This window comes from Cricetulus griseus, assembly GCF_003668045.3.
Source record: "Cricetulus griseus strain 17A/GY chromosome 1 unlocalized genomic scaffold, alternate assembly CriGri-PICRH-1.0 chr1_0, whole genome shotgun sequence".
Classification (NCBI taxonomy): domain Eukaryota; kingdom Metazoa; phylum Chordata; class Mammalia; order Rodentia; family Cricetidae; genus Cricetulus; species Cricetulus griseus.
The window spans coordinates 233,342,407-233,364,394 of record NW_023276806.1 but is presented as its reverse complement, the minus strand read 5'-3'; the positions used below and the strand labels follow the sequence as shown (position 1 = coordinate 233,364,394).

Genomic DNA, 21,988 nt, shown 5'->3' with positions numbered 1-21,988 from the left:
AGGGTTTTCACATATTCCAGGATGGTCTCAAACTTCCTCTGTATTAGATCCTCTTGTCTCTTCCAGTTTATTTATCATTAGTGTGTGTAAATGTGTGTGTGTGTGTGTGTGTGTGTGTGTGTGTGTGTGTGTGTGTGTGTGCATACGTGCAAATGTACATGTACCATGAAGAACTTGAGGTCAGGGGACAGCTTCCAGGACTTTGAACTCCTGATTCTCCTGGGTAGTCCACTCTTAAAGACAATGACTGGGTGGAGGCATGGCCAACCTTCCTTTTGAAAGCAGGGAAGAAGGTGAGATTGAAAACAGGGAGACAGTTTCATTAGACAGCACTTGGGAACTGACAAACTGATTTCCTTCCAGCTCTTTGCACTCTATAGATTCTCTTCTCCAATTAGGACATTAATCCATCAATCCTACCCCCTCCCATAGCTGGATCGTGTGTGTGTGTGTGTGTGTGTGTGTGTGTGTGTGTGTGTGTGTGTGTATGTTGAGATGGAAACTTAATATGTAGATCAGATTGGCTAAAAAGTTTTTTGTTTTTTTCTTAATCTGTGTATTCTCCACCACACCCCTTTTTTGGGGGGAGGAAACTTTAGACCCACCTGCCTCCATGCCTCCTCCTGCCCTTCAGCACTGGAATTACAGCACCTTGTGGGGCTCAGAATCCAGACTTCTTGTACCCATGAATTCTCAGTGCTTCTTCAGACCTACTTATTCCGAGTGTTGTCCTGCTCTCCTTCATATTAGGAGACATAGGACACTAAGGGCTTGCCAACTTGGCGCCACACACCTGACATTTCAGTATGTGTAAAGCTGTCAGGAAGACTGTGAGTGCAAGGCCAGCCTTGGCTACAGAATGAGTCTGAGGACAGCCCAGCATACAGCGAGAACACATATTTAAAGAAATTAATAAACACAAGAAAAGTGAGGGAGGGCCACGCTGGAGAGGCAGCCCCTGAGCGGCATTCGGTTCGGAGGGAACATGTTCAAGGCCCTGGCTTCCACCCTCAGCACTGCAGAAACAAAACAGTAGCCAGGGCAATCTCAGCTCCCAGTTCCACCCCAAGCCCCTCTGTGCTCCAGTCATTCCCACACCACTTGGAGTTTGGACTTCCAATCCTAGCCCTCACCTCTGCGCCCTCTCAGGCTAGCAGCTGTTCTGTGACACTTCTGATGTCACAAACTTCCTTGAAAGAGCACCAGGTTCACTTGCAGAAGCTGTGAACTTTGTGATCAGATAGCAAGCAAGCTCCAGGAGGGCAGGAACCATTTTTAGATAACAGCTCACACTAAACGTGAAACCTGGCACATCGTCCCGACTCACCGAATTTGCTGGGGGATGGGCTTGAGTTCCAGTCTCAGCACGTCCTAACTGTGCCACACCCAGTTGTACATCACATCCATTTGATATCTGTTTGTTACACAGATTTCTCAGAAGCCAGCCCTGTGCCAGGCACTGGGGACAGCCCTGAAGAAGATATGTCCCTGCCTTCAAGGGTCTTCAACATTGTTACAAATGCCGTGGCATGAAATGAGGAGAAATGGGAGCCGTGGTGAGGCCTAGAAGAAGCAGGAAGCTGAGGCTGGATCCCTGAGGCAAAACTGCAGTAGGTCTTGCTTGGTTGACTGCCATGGCCCTCATTTCCCACAAGGAAGAGGGGTGGGGAACTTGACATGTCAAAACGCACAATGCAAGTCCAGGATGACAGCTCAGTGGGTAAAGGTACGTGATTCCTGGGAGTACGCTCTAGGAGAGAACCGACTCCTGAAAGTTGTCCTCTGACCTTTACACATTCACCACACACACAGACACACACACACACACACACACACACACACACACACACACACACACACTTTAATCTTGGATGTAGCTAAGTGTGGTCCTGCCTACCTGTAATCCCAGCACTTGAAAGACACAGGCAGGAGCAAGCTGATATGTGGCCATCCAGGGCTATGGAGTGAGATCCTGTCTCAAACAACAAACCCTTTCAGACAGCACTGAGGGGCTAGGAAGAGCCCAGATCACACCTGCATTTTGGAATTCCCATCCAGGCAGCAGGATTGGAAGGGAGTCTCAACAAAGCTCATATTTAATTAGGAGCTGACAAGACCAGCATGAGGCAGTGGCCACTGGACAGAGCACCACTGGGGTGAATTTGGGAGTGACCCAAAGAATCCAGTTGATTAGGCTTGGCGATTTATTAAACATGGGGCCAAATGGAGGAGTCAATGGTTCACACTCTGAAGCTGTGAGGACGGGAAAGGAGGGCGGATTAGTTACTTCTGTGTCACATGACAGTGCCTGACACAAGCAACAGAGGGCAGGAAGATTTCTTTTTGCTTAGGTTTGGGAGGGCTCACTCCATCGCAGCAGGGGTGATGGGCTTGGTTGTTTACATCTTGGCCACATGGGAAGCAGACAGCATAGAGGAACCAGAGCTGGCCTCATAGTGAACTACTTCCCAGCTGGGTCCCACCCACTACAGGCTCCACAGTCTCCCAGAATAGTGCCCCTAGCTGGGGACAAGCATTCAACACACGAGCAAGGAGGACAGCAACCTAGACTTAGAGCATACTAGAGAGAGGGACAAGAGCACAGAGGAGAGCAAGCAATCCTAGTGAGCCGGAGGCTTGGGGTGGGCGCGTGAAGATGGAAGCTAACTCTGTGGCGTCTAGAACCTCAGGCCTCTTGTCCGAGGGAACAAGGCCCATGTTGAGAGAATATGGGATCAAAGGTTTCGGGCAAACTACCTGATCTGCCTGCATCTCTATCGTTGGGATGATGGTCATCCAGCTCTTAGAGTTGCTAGGGGAATGAAGTCATGCAGGCGGCCTCCAGGCAGACTATAGTTGCTCAATAAACATTTCAGATAATACTAATGATGATTCCCAGTATGAGTTCCTGCTCCTACAGGCCCTCTCCATCGGGGACTATGCCCATCTTCATTGACCAGCATGAAGGGAGAAGTTCACCTACTAGACAGTGGCAGAGCCATCAACCCACAGTCCATACTCCTAACCACCTCACCATACCTGCTGCCTCTGGGACCTTGAACTTGAAGGAGGGATGGGGGAGGGAAGATGGGAAGGAGAGTGGGTGAGAGGGAGAAAGGGAGGGAGGCAGGGAGGGAGCAGTGGGCAGATGTGAGCAGTTTTATTTGGAAGTATGCCTCCATGACTTGGTGGTAGTCTCCAGGGGAGAGGGCAGATGACCTTTGGGGACAGATGACCTTTGTCTTAATTGTTCAGTTTCTTTCCCAACCCTGATCACAGTAGTAATACCCCAGACAGCCTCTATGGTCGGGGCCTGGTGACAATGACAACCACATTGGACAGGCTTCTGGTCATCAGGCCTAGGCCTGTAGCCCCAGGACTTTATGCAGTGGCTGGAGTGGCCGACAGGCCCGCTGTAGCCAGGTCCTAGTAGACACAGTGTCAGAAGAACAAGGGGTCATCAGAGGTTAATTTTCTGGTGCTGGATCCAGTTTATCTTCCTGAGAGGCAGAAGCCAGGATAGGAGTCTCATCCCCACCATTGAGAGACTTCCGTTCACTGCTGTTGGCTGCAAGGGTTCTGCTGCCTTGGGAACCCCAGTGGGTCAGGCGTTTTAAAGAGGAGTCCCGGCGGGCAAGTGGAGAGGGTTGGAAGCCGGTGAAGGAGCTGCTGGTGGTTGGTCGCTTGTCTGGCAGAGAGAGAGGGGTAGGAAGAAGTGAGTTGGAGTGGGAGAAGTGAGGGTCTTGCCTCAGCCCGGGAGAGGGGACACCTGTCATCTTCAGTTCCACCTTTGTGGTCCAGGAGACCTGGAAGCCTTCCTTTCTCCATCCCAAGCCAGGGAAGGCTCACCTCCTGGCTCAATCGGATGCATGAGCCTGTTCATCTGGACATTCCAGTGTTTCACGTTGGTGCTGGCCTGGCGCAACTTCCTCTGAGCAGCCTGTGGAGCAGGTGGTGGAAAGGTCAGAACTGCCAGTCCACGGTGGCGGGATCAGGGTCAGAGCCCCTGAGGATCTGACCACATCTCCCTGGGAAACTCGGGTAAGGCCGGCCATAGTGGTGCATGTCTGAAATCTATACTTGGTATATAGAAGGAGGAGGTGGTCATGGCTCGGGCTGCATAACGTGCTAGAGGCCAGCATCGGCTACATGAGAGCCTGTCTCAAAAAAGGTGGGGGAAATGAGCTAGAGAGATGTCTCAGTGGTTAAGAGCACTTGCTGTTCTTACAGAGGACCTGGGTTTGGTTCCCCGAAACCCACGTGACAGCTCACACCACCTGAAACTCAAGGTCCACGGGATCCAATGCCTTCTTCTGGCTTCCAACACTTGCATGCATCTTGTTCAATACACATCACATAAAAGAAATAATTTTTCCCCAGTTTTTTTTTTTTTTTTTTTTTTTTTTTTTTGAGACAGGGTTTCTCTGTGTGACTTTGGAGGATGTCCTGGGACTGGCTCTGTTGACCAGGCTGGCCTCGAACTCACAGAGATCCACCTGCCTCTGCCTCCTGGGTGCTGGGATTAAAGGCCTGTGCCACCACACCTAGCAAAAGCTTTAAAAGAATGTATGTGTTTAATTTCCTTTTATGAGACAGGGCCTCGTGTATTCAGACTATGTATCTGGAGATGACTGAACTTCTGATCCTGCCCTGTGAGATTACAGCCACAACACCTGATACAAACAAGCAGTGCTAGAAAATGAGCCCAGGGCTTTGTGAACACCAGGCAAACACTCTACCAACTGACTCACATCCCCAGATCCTAAAAGACATCGTTGGGCTGCAGAGATGGCTGGGCAGTTAGGAGCACTGGCTGCTTTTAGAGGACCAGGGTTGAACATGGTGGCTCACAATTGTCTGTAACTCCAGTCCCAGGGGATCCAACACGAACACCTTCTGGCCTCTGTGAGCACTGCCCGCACATGGTACACAGACATAAATGCAGACAAAGCACCCATACACATAAAAAGAAATTTTAAAGAATTTAAAAAGACACACACAATAAGAAGGAAGAAGAAGAAGAAGAAGAAGAAGAAGAAGAAGAAGAAGAAGAAGAAGAAGAAGAAGAAGAAGAAACCCTAGAGCCCTTATCTACAGGAATTCAAGCTCCAAGGAGTGTGTACTAGGGCTGAGAAGACTAGGAGGGGGAATTTCCGCCAGGTTAATTATATTATTGGCAAATACAGCCACGGGTGTGTTCTGTATTTACATGCTAAATATCATGTATTAGCTTGTTTCACGGTGGTAACAAGAGTTATCTGTTTCCTTTCCCAGACCAGAGACTTCAGCCTCAGAGAGGTTAAGCAATCTGTAGGCGGTAACACAGCCAGCTGATGGTAATGCCCGTTTGATGAAAGGTGGCAGGCACAGTGACGCGCTGCCTCCGCCCCCCCCCCCCCCCCCGCTTCTGCCGGTTCCGCCGGTGTCTCACCTCCACGTCCTCGTCCGCCCTCTGCCGGTGCTGCCGCACCTCCTCCAGCTGCAGCTGGGCGTGCTGCAGGGAGCGGCTCTGCAGCGCCATCTCCTGCTGCAGCTCCTGCTTCTCCTGCTGCGCTCGCTCGATGTAGCGCTCCTGCTCCTCCTTCAGGTGCATCAGCTGCCTCAGCTTGTCCTCCTCCTCCTCCAGCAGTCTGCAGGGGTGCGCAGGGACCTCTCAGAGCCGGGTGGGGGCAGGACGGACCGGACACACGGTCCGCGCGGGCGCTGGCGGGAAGGGGACCCCGAACTCGCGCCTACCTGGTCTGGGCGAGGCGCACGGCCTCCTCATCCCGCCTGGCTTTCACCTCCAGCTGCAGGGCTTCCTGCAGCCGCTCCTGCATCTCCTCCAGCTCGGCGATGCGCTGCCGTTGCCGGGCAGCCTCTTCCTTCTTCAACTCCATCTCAGCCTGCATAGAGGCCCGGGCCTGCGGGGAGCGCAGAGCCAGTCAGGGGACACCGGAGGAGACGGATAGGCTGCTTACTGCAGGGTCTTTAGCTGGGGTTTCCTGAGCTGACTCGTCCAAGAGCCTGCCTGGTGCCTCAAGTTATGCTTTCCTTGCGCTGGCCTTAGAAATAATTAGACGTTTGCTGGGGCTGCAGCTCGGCGGCAGAGGGCTCGCCTAGTATGCCCACAGCCCTGTTTGCCATCCAGCACCTCACACGAAACAACCCCATCTATAATTACATGTAATTAAACATCATAATATGTTATATTACAATAAAACAACACATTAAATGAAGGTAATCCCTTCCTAGCGCCTGCCCTAACAATTACAATATAGTGCCAGGGACTACAGTTATTACGGCAACCAAAAGTTACTGAACTCTTTTTTTTTTAATTTAAAAGTTCTTTATCCACGTGCGTGGGTGTTTTCGCCGCATATATGTCTGTGCACTGCGTGTGAGCAGTGCCCACAGAGGCCAGAAGAGGGTGTGAGCCCCGCTGGCTGCTTCTAACTGTCCTGTGGATGCTGGGAGCCCAAGCTGGGTCTTGTGCAAAAGCAGCCAGTGCTCTTAACTGCGGGACGATTACTCCAGCCCCGCTTGGTTCTTTGAGACAGTCTCTCGGGAGGCCCCGCTAGCCCGGAACTCTCCGCGTAGCTGTCTCCACCTCTTCTGCGCCCAGATGGCAGGAGCGAGACACCTCCCTACGAACTCCCTACGATTACCACTTCTCCGAACCCTCATCCCAGCAACCCCATGGACGGAGACAGAGACCGAGGCGTGCGAGGTTCGCGCAGGTCTTAAGGTGGAGGCGTAATGGGCACACGTGTGCCTATGGCCCGTTTCCTCTGCCTGTCTTCCGAGGGTTCCAGGGATAGAATTCAGGGTGCGAGGTTTGTGCGGGAAGCGCCTTTACCCGGCTGAACCAGCTCGATTGCCTAGCCCTGAGTTTCCTCAAATTATAAATTCAGTTGTTTACTCTGCCCTCCTCCTCCGCATGCGTCCTCCCCACTAACCCAGCCGATAGTCCCCAAACTGGTTTTGCTAAAATGTAGTTCAAGACTAGACTGACTTCGTTCCAAACTATTGGCAATCGCCAGCTTTGTCGGCTCAAGTCGTCCCCCGGAAAAAGGTTTCTGAACTAGGTCCCCTTCTACACCAGGGGTTTGCCCTAGGCTCTGCACCCTATTACGGCCCCACCCCGCCCATTAGGTCACGCCCACAGCATCTTCCACCCTACGGGCCCCACCCTTTGTCCAGGCCCCGCCCACAGCATCCTTCAGCTTCTACTCTGGGTAGGTCCATCGGCTTATGGGCTCCACCCTATCCAGGCCCCGCCCACAGCATCATCCATCGGCCTATGGGCTCCACCCTATCTAGATAGCATCCTCCAGGCCATAGGCTCCGCCGTCGCTCTCCGGTCGTGACCCCGCCCCCCTACTCTCCCGCCCCCTGCCTTGGCCCAAGTCCTCCCGCCCCGCCCTCGGGCAGCCTCACCTGCTCCGCCTCCCGCAGCTGGCCCTCCAGCGCCTGCTGCAGCTCCCGGTGCTGGCTGCGGCGGCGCTCTTCCTCCTCCTGCAGCAGCCGCTCGGCCTGCCGTTGCGCCTCCTGCAGCAGCTCCAGCTCCTGCAGCTTCCTCTCCTTCTCCTCCTGCAGCTGCTGCAGCCGCAGCAGCTCCTCCTCCTTGGCTGCCCGGCGCCGCTCGCGCTGCTCCCTCTGCTCCCGCCGTTTCTGCTTCAGGTCCTTGTGCAGCGACGTCTTCCCCTCGGCCTGCAGCCGGATTGCGGTCTGGATGGCTACGGGGCCGAGTGGGACCGAATCAGCCCGGGCCTCGGCCACCGCGGCCAAGGGGCTCTAAGGGTCACTCGGCTGCAGTGACCCAGCCCCAGCTGGGCCCAGGCTGGCACTCACCGGCCGTCCACTCCTGGCGCTGGCGCGTGTCTGAGGCGCTCATCTCGTACGTGCGGCTCGCTGTCTTCACACAAAACACGCAGCGCTTTCCTTCGCGGTCCTGAAGCACCTAGGAGAGGGGTGGAGGGCCCAGGCCAGATGGCTTCACTGAGAGGGCCACATGGGCCCCAGCAGTGCCCCAGCCCCAGCCCCCTCCTCCTCCTGGCTGACCATCTTCTCTGGGACCTGCCCTGCCCCCGCCAGGAGTATGCGTGGTCTGGGGTGGATGGTTCGTTTCCGGGGTGCCTCTGTGCCCACAGTTCTAGTTTTTGTTCTTTGAAGGCTAGCTGGAGCCATTTTCATCTTGGTGTCTCCTCACAAGGTTTAGTACGTTAGTACATGCTTGAACATGTGCCTGGGGCCTCACCACCTAAACTGCTGATTTCCACTTAGTCTCTTGAATGTCACGTGTTCTCCAAGGGTTTGGGGTTACTGATGATACAGGGTTGTGTCTGGCGTCCTCCCCTCTGCTAAGTTTATGTTATGGGAAAATAACAGCTGTCTGCAGTAGCGCTTTCTTTCTTTCTTTTTTTTTTTTTTTGCGACAGAGTCTCACTATGTAGTCTTAGCTGTCCTGTAACTCATTATGTAGATCAGGCTGGCCTTGAACTCATGTAGTTCCTCTGTTTCCCAAGGGCCAGGATAAAGGTGGGCACCACAATGTGCCCAGCTCTGCACTGGTGATTTTTTGTTTTGTTGTTGTTGTTGTTGTTTTTAACATTTTTAATGACTAATTTATCTTTATGTGCACTGGTGTTTTCTGCGTGTATGCCTGTATGAAGGTGTCAGATCCACTGGAACTAGAGTTACAGACAGTTGTGAGCTGCCATGTGGGTGCTGGGAATTGAACCTGGGTCCTCCGGAAGAGCAGCCAGTGCTCTTAATTGCTGGGCCATCTCTCCAGCCCCTGCACAGGTGTTTCCTGTATAACATTTATCTACGGTGATATTTTCCTATCAGGCACCACTTCATAGAGAAAGACACTGGCTTCTCCACACCCTGTCCTCTTATGTAACAAAAACAGATAAAGCCTAGGGTTAACTGATCATTCTTTTCTCGAGACAAGGTTTTGATATGTAGCCCAGATTGGCCTCTACCTCCAGTCTCCCCTGTCTAAGCCTCCTGAATGCTGTGAGCCCTTAATAAATCTTTAATGTAAAAACAACAAGCAAAGATATAGAGAGACGGTGGTACTTGGACCCCACTGTTAAGTGTGTCAGATGACACAACTTTCAGAAAAGGTGGCATTTCCTCAAAACTTTGAATTATCCTATGGCCCAGTGATTCTACTCCGATATATGTGTGTGCCAATGAGAAATGAAAACATATCCAATAGAAATCTGTCCTGTGCCAGGAGGCTGGACCAATGGCTCCACAGTTAAGAGTGCTTGCTTACTGCTCATGCAGAGGACGTGGGTTTGGTTCCCAGAACTCACTGGGCGGCTCACAACGGTCATTAACTCGGGTCCTGGCAGACCTGACTCTTGTGCCTCCCCAAACGGGTGCATATACACACACTCAGGTACACATACACATAAAATTATATGGAAAACAAATATTTCAAAACCCAGTGCCAGACAGGGGATAATTTTGCAGTTGTTGGCCCGCGAGGTCCCATAGACCCCCTATTACATTACAGGCCGTTGGAATTACGCTTCAGAACTTGACGGTAAGACCCTATTGCTGAAGCCGCCAAATGTCAGAGTCCCAGAACGTGGCGAAATCAAACTAGAAGGTGTGGACTTGGAAGCTGTATCTCTACTGGCTAGTTTTCATTGTGCCGGAAGGTGAAAACGGCAGAAAACTCATCATGGATCATGCTCTGCTGTGGCGCATGCGCAGTCACAGTCATGACCCGCCTGGGAAGACACGCCCACTGGCGCAGCAGTGCAAGAACGTCGTGGGAATAACCAGTCACCTTCTGATTAGATCAAAGTCCCACTTCACAGGATGAAACCCACACCTGACACCAGTATTTAGCGGCCCATGGCTAGACAGGGCATAGGTCCTAAAGGAGAGCCCCTATGAGTATGCTGCTGGATGGACAGAGGGTTAAACTACTCCTAAAGACGCGTCCCGCCTCTCTCATGCCTCATTCGAGAAGCCTCTGTTCACAGTGGATGCTGATGAATGCCATGATCCACGACCTGCCAAGTAAGGGATTGCGCAATGCAACCCTAAGGGGAACATACACACTGCAAACTCCCTCCCAAGGCTCAGGGATCATTTTGGAAGAGAGCGGGAAGACTGAGGACTACCAAGAAACATTATCTTCTGGCTATGGCAGGACAGCTGCATGTATGAACTCACAGCAGTTTCGACACCCGTGCGAGCCCAAGCCAGACCCAATCCAGCAAGGACAGGTGCTGGGCACTCTATCAGCCCAAGCAGCAGAACTATTGGCAATTGTTAGCTATCGAGAGAGGAAGAGTCCGCTTTCTCTTGAGAGTGTAGCCCTTGGTAAGTCAGCCACTCTCCAGGATCCAAGAATATTTGGATAGCCCAAATTATCTTGAAAGATTAAAAAAAAAATGGTACAAAATTGGGTGTGTAGGGAAAGGGGAGGGGTGGACTGAGGAAGAGTTGGGGAATGGGAGGCAAACATGATGAAAACAAGTTGTATGATGTTCTCAACTATAAAATGACCTCAGTTCAACCCCTAGAACCCACATAGCAAGCTAGGTGTGATGTCATCAAAATTGGGTATGGCGGTACAAGCTTTTTACTAGCGTCCAGGAGGTGGAGACCGGCAGATGATACCCGAGTATGATGGCTACCAGCCTGCCTTACATGGCAAGATCCAAGCCAGAAAGAGACTCTGTCTTAAAAACAAACAGCCGGGCGTTGGTGCCACTCGCCTTTAATCCCAACACTCGGGAGGCAGAGGCAGGCGGATCTCTGTGAGTTCAAAGCCAGCCTGGTCTCCAGAACGAGTGCCAGGATAGGCTCCAAAGCTACACAGAGAAACCCTGTCTCGAAAAACAAAAAACAGCAACAGCAACAACAAAACAAACAATGAGGCTTGGAGAGCTGGATGGTAGCTCAGTAAAGTGCTTGTTGTGAAAGCATGAGCCCTAGCCCAGCACTATGTTAAAAAGCCAGGCATGATGGTGCTATCATCCCAGTGCTTGGCCGGGCGTTGGTGGTGCATGCCTTTAATCCCAGCAATCAGGAGGCAGAGGCAGGTGGAGCTCTATGAGTTCCAGGCCAGCCTGGTCTACAGAGTTGAGTTCTAGGACAGCCAAAGCTACACAGAGAAACCCTGTCTCAAACCTCACCCCCCCCAAAAAAAATCTCAGTGCTAGGAGGCAGAGAGAGAGGAGAGTTCCTGGGTCTCTCTGGCTGACCAGCCTATCTGAACCAGTGAATTGCAGGTTTCAGTGTGAGAGACTCTGCTGTGGAATATTACTTTAACTGGGTAAAGGTGTGTTACATTTGTTTATGCTGCGTTTATTTTAATGATGCAAAGATGTGTTGATTTGTTTCACCTTGCCTGCCTAAGGTGATTGGTCTAGTAAAAAGCTGAACAGCCAATAGCTAGGTAGTCAAAGGATAGGCAGGGCTGGTGGGCAGAGAGAATAAGCAGGAGGAGGAATCTAGGCTGGAGAGAAGAGAATAAGGGAGAGAGAGAGAGAGAGAGAGAGAGAGAGAGAGAGAGAGAGAGAGAGAGAGAGACACCTAGGCCAGCCATCCAGGCAGCTGCTAACCAGAGACAGAAGCAGCAGGAAAAGTAGGACATACAAAATGAAAGAAAAAGCCCCAAGTCAAAATGTAAATGAAGAGAAACAGGTTAAATTAAGTTATAAGAGCTAGTGGGCCAAGCATAAGACAAGGCTGCACATTCAAAACTAATAATAAGTCCCCATGTCTTTATTTGGTGGTCCAGAGAAAGCCTGCTACGAGGCTCTATCTCAAAAATAAGGTAAATGGCTCCTGAAGAAATAACAGCAAAGGATGGCTTCTAGCCTACACACACACACACACACACACACACACACACACGGTCCCAGTATTTGAGAAGCAGAAGCAGCAAGAGAATTAGGAATTCAAAATAGTCTTGACTATATTAATAAGTTTGGGGCCAAACTAGACTACAAGAAACCCTGTCTCATAGGAGGAAAAAATGGAAAGATTTGCTGTGTGGTGTAGATATGAATCATGTCTCTGAAATCTCTATCGAAGTTTAATAATCCACCAATGACTTCCGTGTCTGGTTGGTGGTTTTGGTCTTTTTAAAGCGCTGGCACTGGGCTGGTATGGTGGAACACCTGCCTATCACGCTAGAGCCTCTGGCTTTGACCACTTACACCTCAAAAGGGGACAAAGTGCTGACGTGGGTGAGGATGGCTTCAAGGCAGCCAGGTGCTGTCCTAACTTAATCTACAGGAAACGGTTACAGCGAGCTTCCTCTTTCCCCCACCCTTGTTCCTGACCTTGTCTACACAGAGTCCTCACCTCCACACAGCACTGAGCATCCAGCAGGATGGTGCCTCTTTTCTCCTTGCACTCTTCACTCCCAAAGTAGCAGAGGCAGCTGGGCTGCAACTGGAACCAGCGCTCCGCCCAGTTCCTCCTCAGGTGCCCTCTCTTCCACAGATAGCCCTGCATGCAGCCAGAGGCAGGTCAGAGAGGCCTCCTAAGTCTCCATCCCCCTCCCGATGGTCCCCTAGGTCTCCATCCCCCTCCCGATGGTCCCCTAGGTCTCCATCCCCCTCCCGATGGTCCCCTAGGTCTCCATCCCCCCGATCCCGATGGATCCCCTAGGTCTCCATCCCCCCTCCCGATGGTCCCCTATGGTCCCCTAGGTCTCCATCCCCCTCCCGATGGTCCCCTAGGTCTCCATCCCCCTCCCGATGGTCCCCTAGGTCTCCATCCCCCCTCCCGATGGTCCCCTAGGTCTCCATCCCCCTCCCGATGGTCCCCTAGGTCTCCATCCCCCCTCCCGATGGTCCCCTAGGTCTCCATCCCCCTCCCGATGGTCCCCTAGGTCTCCATCCCCCTCCCGATGGTCCCCTAGGTCTCCATCCCCCTCTCCCGATGGTCCCCTAGGTCTCCATCCCCCTCCCGATGGTCCCCTAGGTCTCCATCCCCCCTCCCGATGGTCCCCTAGGTCTCCATCCCCCTCCCGATGGTCCCCTAGGTCTCCATCCCCCCTCCCGATGGTCCCCTAGGTCTCCATCCCCCTCCCGATGGTCCCCTAGGTCTCCATCCCCCCTCCCGATGGTCCCCTAGGTCTCCATCCCCCTCCCGATGGTCCCCTAGGTCTCCATCCCCCTCCCGATGGTCCCCTAGGTCTCCATCCCCCTCCCGATGGTCCCCTAGGTCTCCATCCCCCTCCTGATGGCCCTCTAGGTCTCCATCCCCCCTCCCGATGGTCCCCTAGGTCTCCATCCCCCTCCCGATGGTCCTCTAGGTCTCCATCCCCCTCCCGATGGTCCCCTAGGTCTCCATCCCCCCTCCCGATGGTCCCCTAGGTCTCTATCACTCTCTCCTGATGGTCCTCTCAGGCTGACCTGTTTCAGGACATCTTGGATGAGCTCCTGGTAGACTTCTTGGATGGCCATGCTGAGGGACTCCCGACCCACGCCCCGCAGGCAGCGGCCAGAGTTGAAGAGCTCTAGGAACTGCCAGACACTGAGTCCCCCAGAGGTCTGGGCAGTTTGAGCCTCCTGAGCCATCAGCTCCTCCAGCTCACCCAAGCCCATCTCCAAGCTCATGCTGCCCAGAAGCTTCTTCAGCAGATACTCAACCTGGAGGGGAGAGGAAGGCCAGGTGACATGAGCAGCACCTCCAGAAGAGCCTGGACCAAGGGCAAGGGACAAGGGCAGGGGAAGGCCACATATAGGTGCAAACCAGGAGAGAGATTTGAGCAGGAGCCCCAGAACCCTAACCACACCCCAGAAAGCCCCCCTCTTCCCCAGCCTAAGTCCAGCTCCTTTCTTCCATAAAATAAAAGTAGGGTCATTCACAGGGGCGGTGGTGGCATAAGCCTTTAATCCCAGACAGAGGCAGGCAGGCCTCCGGGAGTTCGAGGCCAGACTGGTCTACAGATCAAGTTCCATGATAGCCAGGGCTACACAGAAAAACCATGTCTCAAAAAAACCAACCAAACAAAAACCCCCAAAAGAAACAAAAAAAGAACCCTCTTACCCAATGCCCCCAACTTTGCATATGACGAAAACCAAGGAACAATGTGGGAAGTGACTCACTTCAAGTCACACAGCAAGCAGGAGGCAGCCAGCACTCCAGTTGGGTTTCTGGTTCCAAAGCCAATCCCCAGCCCATAAGATCCGTCCCTTGTGGGAGAGCAATAGAACTAGGGCTGGGGGTAAGCAGGGCAGGGACAGGAAACCCATGGCAGAGGAACAGGAAGTGGTGGTTGGGGTACATCCTGCTGCAGCTTGCTCTCACAGCAGACAGCCTTCCTACTCTCTGAGGGGCCTCCTTGCCCCAACTGGCAGGGACACGATTAGAGTGTCCACAATGGCCCCAGCAGTCTTGAGAGACTCTCTTTAGGGATGATGTCACGCTGGGGACCACTGGGTCTCCACTGGAGATTTAGCAGGAGGAGGCAGGGCCCAGACTCCAAGCCTTTTCCCCTAGTGTGCCCTATATCTTTGGAGTCTACCTGTCTCCAGGAAAGGAAGAAAGAAAGAAAGAAAGAAAGAAAGAAAGAAAGAAAGAAAGAAAGAAGGAAGGAAGGAAGGAAGGAAGGAAGGAAGGAAGGAAGGAAGTGGAAACCCTCTAGGACAAGGCCAGACTTGGTTGTCCACTTTCTGTAACCAGAGAGTTACTTCCTGTCCTCGAGAGCCCCATCCCCCCTTAACAAAATACCTTCCTAGATTACCACTGCACCTAAGAATCCTGCTGTTGAGTCTGAATGCTCTCGTTTAAAACTCATCAGTGTGCTGGGCACTTATAGCCACACAAACATGTGTTCTCATGTTTCTCCTTCCAGAACCCTGATGGAAATGTAGTTTTGCTTCCCCTAGACAAAGGCACAGGAGATGCGATGTGGACAGTCGTCAGCCTCCAGAGCCAGCCAGGTGGGGCTAAACCGGCTTGGGGTGACGGTGAAGAGAGGATGTGGGAACGCACAAAGGCAGCCTGTCTTCCTTCATGGCTTTGCCAGGGGATTGGCCCTGAGTAACTTGGTCCCTGGGTCTGAAGTTGCTCTTACCTCGTCGGGAACCATGATTAGTGGGTACTTGTCCTCAGACAAGAAGTTGAAGAGGCACCAGAGACGGAAGGCATCCTGATTGGAGAGCAGGCTGTTTCCATTGCTGTCTGCCGGATAGTTCTTCTTGGCCGTCAGCGTCCAGCACAGCTCATCGAAGTGTTCTTTAACGAAAGCTCCCTCCTCCACCTGCCACGAGGCCTGCAAGTCAGCCAGCTGCCTCAGCCCTGCTCCAGCCTGGCTTCTTGCATTCATCTACAAACCCCACTCCCTGCTTCTGCCAAGCCCAAGACCGAACTCAAGCTGGTTCAGGAGCTTTACCAATATCTCCCACTTTCTCCCCTTAATTTCCCTGGCAACAGTGAAACTAGTCCCTCAGCCAAGGGAGAACGGAGGGGAACCCCAGAGGATAGGACAGCCAAGGAGAACCTGCAAAGGCCGTGAGATGAGCAGGGTGGAGGTTAGGTTGGGCTTCGCCAGGGAGACTAAGACAGAGGACAGGCAATAGGAGACAGGTAACTGAGTGGAGAGTGGAGACGGAGGAGCAGGGATGAGCGGCGCGGACAGAAACGGGAGTTTACTGGGTGAGTGGAGAGTTGGAGTAGGAAGCCAGGTATTAGGGCTCTGGGGAAGGGATGCACCCCACGAGCTAGGCCCCACCTTGTCTAGGATGTACTTGTTGAGGTAGGGCATGTAGCCTTGACTGGACACGGGGCCATCGTCATCATCCCGGAAGTGCTCCTCCAGGGCCACTGGGTCATGGGGGATGTGCAGGACCGTGTACAGGTTATGGGACAGCACCTTGGACAGAACAACAGTTTGCTTTCCTGCACTTTGCCTGTTCGTTCATGCCCACCCTGCCTTGGCTGAGTCCTCTTAGGGTACTGTCCAATCCCACACACAAGAGCACACTCCGCACCTGCAATCATTAAATCATTCACAGCACCCACACAGCGACTTCCGTGTTCCTGGCCGACACATGAAGTCTTCAGGTCCTGCTCAGCTGGCAGAGCTGGGATTCAGATCCGGGATAAAATAACCTTTCCCGTTATTTTATTACTGTTTGGTGGCTCCTTTCGATAAGCCAGGACTCGGTGAGTGAACTTGGTATTCCAAGCTTGTGTGGCAAGATTCCAAAGCCCAGGTGCTTCCCACAAATGCTAGGCCATCTGCAAGGAGGCACAGGCCATTCCAGGGCCTTGACTTGATCACTTCTAATCAAAGACCCAGTATTCAGCCTGCCATGTGCACACAGGTGAGCCTGATCTGGGGCGGGCCCCTCTGAACAGGGGAGAGAGCTACGGAGCGTACAAAGATTGATGGCAGCCATGTGGCCAGGATGGTACTTGTGGGGTGGGCATTGGCCGAACAGATCCATGATGCTAAAACAAAGGGGCTGAAGTTTGAACAGGAAGATTTGGTGAAATGGAGAGAAGAGGAGGCTTTGGGGGAAATTCTGTTACACTGCTTAATCACAGACAGCACAAGTGTTTAAAAATAACCACCTATTGGGTGGGGCATAATTCAGCACGATTTTAATCCCTACACTCAGGAGGCAGAGGCAGGTGAATCTCTGTGAGCTCCAGTCCATCCTGGTCTACACAGAGTTTTCTAGGTCAGCCACAAATACAGTGTGACCCTGTCTCACGGGGGAAATAAGTTACTGCCGTATACCTGTCGCTCTCTACGTACCGGCCACTGTATAAAGTGATTTAACATTTCTTATTACATTTATTCATTATGTGTGGCCAGGGCAGTGCTTAAGCCATGGTGCCATGTGGAGGTCAGAGGCAACTTTAAGGATCCAGTTATTTCCTTCCACCATGTGGGAGATGTTGACAGGCTCTTCAGGAAATATCTGTACCCACACGTCATTTTTTCAGCCCCAGTTGCTTTTTTAATTAAAAGAAACAGGACTTAATTTTTCATTTTATTTTATTTTTGTGGTTTTTCGAGACAGGATTTCTCTGTGGCTTTGGAGGCTGTCCTGGAACTCGCTCTTGTAGACCAGGCTGGTCTCGAACTCACAGAGATCCGCCTGCCTCTGCCTCCGGAGTGCTGGGATTAAAGGCGTGCGCCACCAATGCCCCGTAGAAAAAAGATATAAATTTCAACGATGCACCACGCGGTAGTGTTGCATGACTTTCACCCCAGCACTTGGAAGGCAGAGGCAGGCGGATCTCTGTGAGTTCAAGGCCAGCCTGGTCTACAAATCAAGTTTCAGGACAGCTAGGGCTATTACACAAAGAAACCCTGTCTCAAAAACCAAAACCAACAACAACAACAACAAAACCCTACCACTATGGTGTGAATTAGTCCTCTATGTATGTCTCATGTAGCCAAGGCTGGCATTGAGCGCATTATGTAACCAAAAATAACCTTGAACTCATGATCCTTCTGTCTCCACAGCCCAGTGCTGGGAATACAGATGTGTGCTTCCATAATTGGCTAAATTAGGCATCTTTGTGGTGTTCAAGAATCTATCATCTTAAAATTGGATGTGGGTTGGAGAGATGGTTCAGTGGTTAAGAGCACTGGCTGCTCTTCAGAGTACCTGAGCTCAGTTCACAGAATCCACACCTGGCAGCTCACAGCTGAATGTAATTCGGGAAGTCTGATAGCCTCTTTTGGCCTCCGAGGGTACCCACACATGAGCATGTGCACACACGCCCATGTGCAGGCACGCGTGCCCGCACACACACACACACACACACACACACACACACACACACACACGCACGCACGCACGCACGCACGCACGCACGCACGCACGCACGCACACCCCACCACCAACAACAAAAATTTAATCTTTTAAATTGGATTGGCCTTTAACTCAGCATTTTCTCTTTTTTGTTTTATACTTTGTTTTCATTTAATGCAGATTTATTTTACCTTTAGTTATGTGCTGTGTGTGTGCCTATGTGTGGGTATGTGCTCACAAGTGGGGGTGCTCTGAGAGGAGGACATCAGGTACCTGAGTCACAGGCTGTGAAGCATCTGATGTGGGTGCTGAGAGTCAACCTCGGGTCTTCTGTAAGAGCAGTGTAAGCTCTCTAGGTCTTAATGTCTCTTTAAAGTTAAAAAACATTTAAAAACAATTTTATTTTGCCTGCATCTATGCACCATGTGTATGCTGTGCCTGAAGAGGCTGCAAGAGGGCCTCAGATTCCCTGGAGCTGGAATTACAGACAGTTGTGAGTTACCTTGTAGGTTCTGGGAGCCAAACCCTAGACCTCTGGAAGAGCAGCTAGTGTTCTTAACAACTAAGCCATCCCTAAGGAGTCTCTCTCTCTCTCTCTCTCTCTCTCTCTCTCTCTCTCTCTCTCTCTGTGTGTGTGTGTGTGTGTGTGTGGTGTTTTGGAGACAGGGTTTCTCTGTGTAGCCCTGACCATCCTGGAACTCCCTCTGTAGACCAGGCTGGCCTTGAACTCAGAGATCCGCCTGCCTCTGGCTCCCGAGTGTTGGGATTAAAGGTGTGGCCACCACCACTGGTCCCAGGTATTTATTTATTATTTATGTGTGTGTGGTACACACCTCATTGCTCTCAGGAATCACTTAGACATTCGACATAGATCCAGAGAGGACATCAGCTGAGCTCTGGGGAAAGGATTTGGCTTAGGAGTTCTTGTCCTTGAGGAACGGGTGACACCCAAAAATACACAAACAGGGACAGCACACGACTATTTCACGGAACAACCTAATGACTGGGCAGAGTAATAACAGTGGTTAGTGTGCACCTTGTTTTTAAATCTGTTATTTAACAGCGTCCGTGTGGAGGTCAGAGGACAAATTATGGGGAATCAGGCCTCTCCTCCCAAAGGTGGGTGCCGGGAGTCAAGCCAGGGACACCAGGCTTGGCAGCAGGTGCCGTCACCTGCTGAGCCTTCCCACCAGCCTACCCCTGTGGTGGTGGTGGTGTTTAAGTCTGGAATGTATACTGAATTTATGGCAAAAAGAACTGGAGGGAGCATTTGAGACAGGGTCCCACTCTGTGGCCTAGGATGGCTTCCAATCATTCTACCTCAGTTTCCCGGTGCTGGGATTCCAGGTTGACACCATCTTGCCTGTTTATGGAGCTACAGTTACAGAGAATTGTGAGCCACCATGTGAGTCCTCTATAAGAGCAGCCAGTGTTCTTAACCACTGAGCCATCTCTCCAGCCCATTCCTGCTTTTTTGTTTGTTTGTTTTCAGACAGGTATTCTGGGCTGGCCTCAAACCCATTCTGTATGACCTTGAACTCCTGATCCTCCTGCCTTTCCCACCAAAGTGCAGTGACTACAAGTGCTGTCTACCATGCCCAGTAGTTTAGGCAGTTCTGGAGACCCAACCCAGGGCCCCATGCACAGTAGCTAAGCCCTCTCGTCAGCTTAGCGGCATCTCCGGGCCTGTTCCCTTCCCCGTGCAGCCATCTGCAGCAAGCAGGGGTCCTCATCTGTGACTGAATTTGCAGAGCTCAGCTTCGGGCTGTCAGCTGTCAGGATGAAGTGGTGCTCCAGCCTCCAGGCCTCCAGACGTGTAGGGCCATCCACACAGAGGGGCTGACCTCAGACTGCTAGACTTTGCTAAGCCTGGGGTGGGGTGAGGGGCGGGAAAGGAAGTGGCAGGGGTGGGGCACTGATGAGCAGGAGCTCTGCAGATCTCAATCAGCCCTGGCCAGGAGGTGGGAACTCTTAGCCTCCTCTCAGGTGAGGAAGTGTCTTGCCCAGGGTCTATCTCTGAGCACCCCCCACACCTCCTCTGGAGCAGGTGAAACTGAAAGGCCTGTCCTGCCCTGACCTACTGACTCAGAGTTTCCAGGGGTGAGGTCTAGGTGTCTATTTTCCGTACACTGACACCTGGACTCCCTCACACAGGACATCTACAATCCTTGCTGGCCCCTCAGCCCCTGACCTCAGACTGAGCAGCCCTGGGCCTAGAAGGTTCTGTATGTTCGCTCTTCCCTCTGTAGGTGTGGGGTAGAACTTTTCTCCCTGGGGACCAGGGTCCAGGGAGAGGTTGGCTGTCATGTCTACACTGACCACAAAAATTCAGAAGGGCTGGCTCTGCAGTCACCAGCCTTCAGATCCCAGACCCCTGTCTGACAGGGGTCAGAGGTGCACACACAGTAGGAGCCCATAAAAGTAGCAGGCAGTGACCTCATGAAGCATGAGCAATCTCTCCCACACAGACTACTTTTTTTTTTTTTTAAACTCGTTTTCCTTTTTATTTGTTTGGTTTGTTTTTTTCAGATAGGAACTCACATTGTACTCCAGGCTGAACCTAAATTCTCCTCAACTCTCTTGCCTCAGCCCCTAGAGTTCCGGGATCCTAGGTGTTACCTCTGTGTGGCTTGTACACCATCCTTCTAAAAGACACAGCCAGGCATGGTGGCACATATGTTAGTCCCAGCACTTGGAGGAGGCAGTGACAGAAGGATCTCTGTGAATTTGAGGCCAGCCTGAGCTATGCTGAGTGCTGGGATTAAAGGCAAGGCTCAGTAGGTAAAGGCGCTTGCTCCAGGCCGGACAACCTGAGCTCAATGCCTGGGACCCACTTGGTGAAAAGGAAACTCAACTTCCCAAGCTGCCTCTGACTTCCACATGCATACTGTGGTACACACACACACACACACACACACACACACACACACACACACAAGTAAATGCAGCAAGATTTAAATAAATAGGTAAATAAGTAAGAGGATTCCCAGAGGAAATCGTGTTCTTCCCCCAACCAGCTTTCTACTCTCTCCAGGGAAAACAAAACAAAGCCACTCTCCATCATCCATACCTTGGGCTCCCTTGCTTACTGGTTTTATATTTATTTATTTATCTATTTATCTATTTATTTATTTATTTATACTCTCTGGAGTACCCTGCTTCAACTGGAGTGCTGGGATCACAGGTGTGTGCCGCCACCACGGTCACATCCAACCCCTTGGGCTTTTCTCTGCCCTTCCTCCTCCTCCTCTGGCCTCAGGCTAGTCAAGGCAGCCCTCTATGAGCACTATAGGGGAGAAGAGGCCACTCTCAGACATAGCAAGGCCAAGGACAGCCTCCCACCTGCCCCCAGAGAGAGAGCACAAAGGCTAGGAACCGTTTGAATCACCAGCTAGCCCCAGGACCTTCCTCCATGCCCTGTTTACAGAAGTCAGGGTATACCCTGCTGCTGTATCTGCCGCTCTGGGCTTCTTCCTGTCTTCTGGCCACTTCTCCATTGCTCCTCCGCCTCTGCCCCCACCTCCAGAACCATCACTGCTTCCTCCCAGTCTTCCTCCATCACTGTGGGCCTGGGGGGGGGAGGCCCTCTCCTCCTAGGCAAGGACCCTGCCATTTCTTCCTCACCTCCTTGTGGCCTGAGATTCTTGGGATTCGTTTGAGAGTGGACAAAGTTTCCTGTCAGGCAGGTGTGACATTCACTGTTAATCCTGTGTGGCCAGAGATGTCACCTTGGGAAAAAAGTGGGCTCGGTTTGAGCTCACTCTCAGACTCTTCCCCAGAAATACTGAACCTGTGGGTGTTGCTCGGAGGGTGGGAATGTGGCCAGTCAGTCAGAAGCCAACTCAGAGGGCTCTAGTTGGAAGACCTTCCTGGCCGATGCCACCAGAAAGTGGGAACTACTCGAGGGCTGCACCCTCTGCGTGTAAGGCAGAGAGAGAGCCTGGAGAGGTGTCAAAGGTCACAGAGGTGGAACATGCTATCTTGGGAGCAAGAAGCCATGTGGTGGGGTACTAAAGAGACAGGGTGGGATGAAGGTGGGTGTGGACCCCAGTTGTGGGACTGGTGTTGGACGATCTAGTTTTCTTTCTTGGGCAGAACTCAACTAGACAACATGAGCTGGACTTAGGATGGAAGGAATAACCTGCCCCCCAGGGGGGCAGAGGTGGCGCTGGACTCTCCTTCCTGGGGAAGTAGAGCATTAGTCATTAGGTGCCCTCAAATTCAGCTAAGGGACAGAC

General features: G+C 52.1%; 1 protein-coding gene across 4 annotated transcripts in view; it reads right to left on the bottom strand.

Moving 5' to 3' along the window:
• Positions 1 to 2,190: 2,190 nt before the first annotated feature.
• Positions 2,191 to 21,988, bottom strand: part of Def6 (DEF6 guanine nucleotide exchange factor) — a 21,040-nt gene continuing 1,242 nt past the window's right edge. The window contains exons 2-11 of one of the 4 annotated variants that reach the window (XM_035450488.1): positions 15,710 to 15,850; positions 15,053 to 15,250; positions 13,386 to 13,622; positions 12,328 to 12,474; positions 7,834 to 7,942; positions 7,420 to 7,718; positions 5,737 to 5,903; positions 5,432 to 5,630; positions 3,850 to 3,940; positions 2,191 to 3,688 (exon numbers count right to left, since the gene is read on the bottom strand). In XM_035450488.1, the coding sequence (XP_035306379.1) occupies positions 3,468 to 3,688; positions 3,850 to 3,940; positions 5,432 to 5,630; positions 5,737 to 5,903; positions 7,420 to 7,718; positions 7,834 to 7,942; positions 12,328 to 12,474; positions 13,386 to 13,622; positions 15,053 to 15,250; positions 15,710 to 15,850 (1,809 nt within the window). In that variant the 3' untranslated portion in view covers positions 2,191 to 3,467. The remainder of the gene's footprint in view (positions 3,689 to 3,849; positions 3,941 to 5,431; positions 5,631 to 5,736; positions 5,904 to 7,419; positions 7,719 to 7,833; positions 7,943 to 12,327; positions 12,475 to 13,385; positions 13,623 to 15,052; positions 15,251 to 15,709; positions 15,851 to 21,988) is intronic. The other 3 variants (XM_027389030.2, XM_035450489.1, XM_035450490.1) reach the window with 3 other exon arrangements.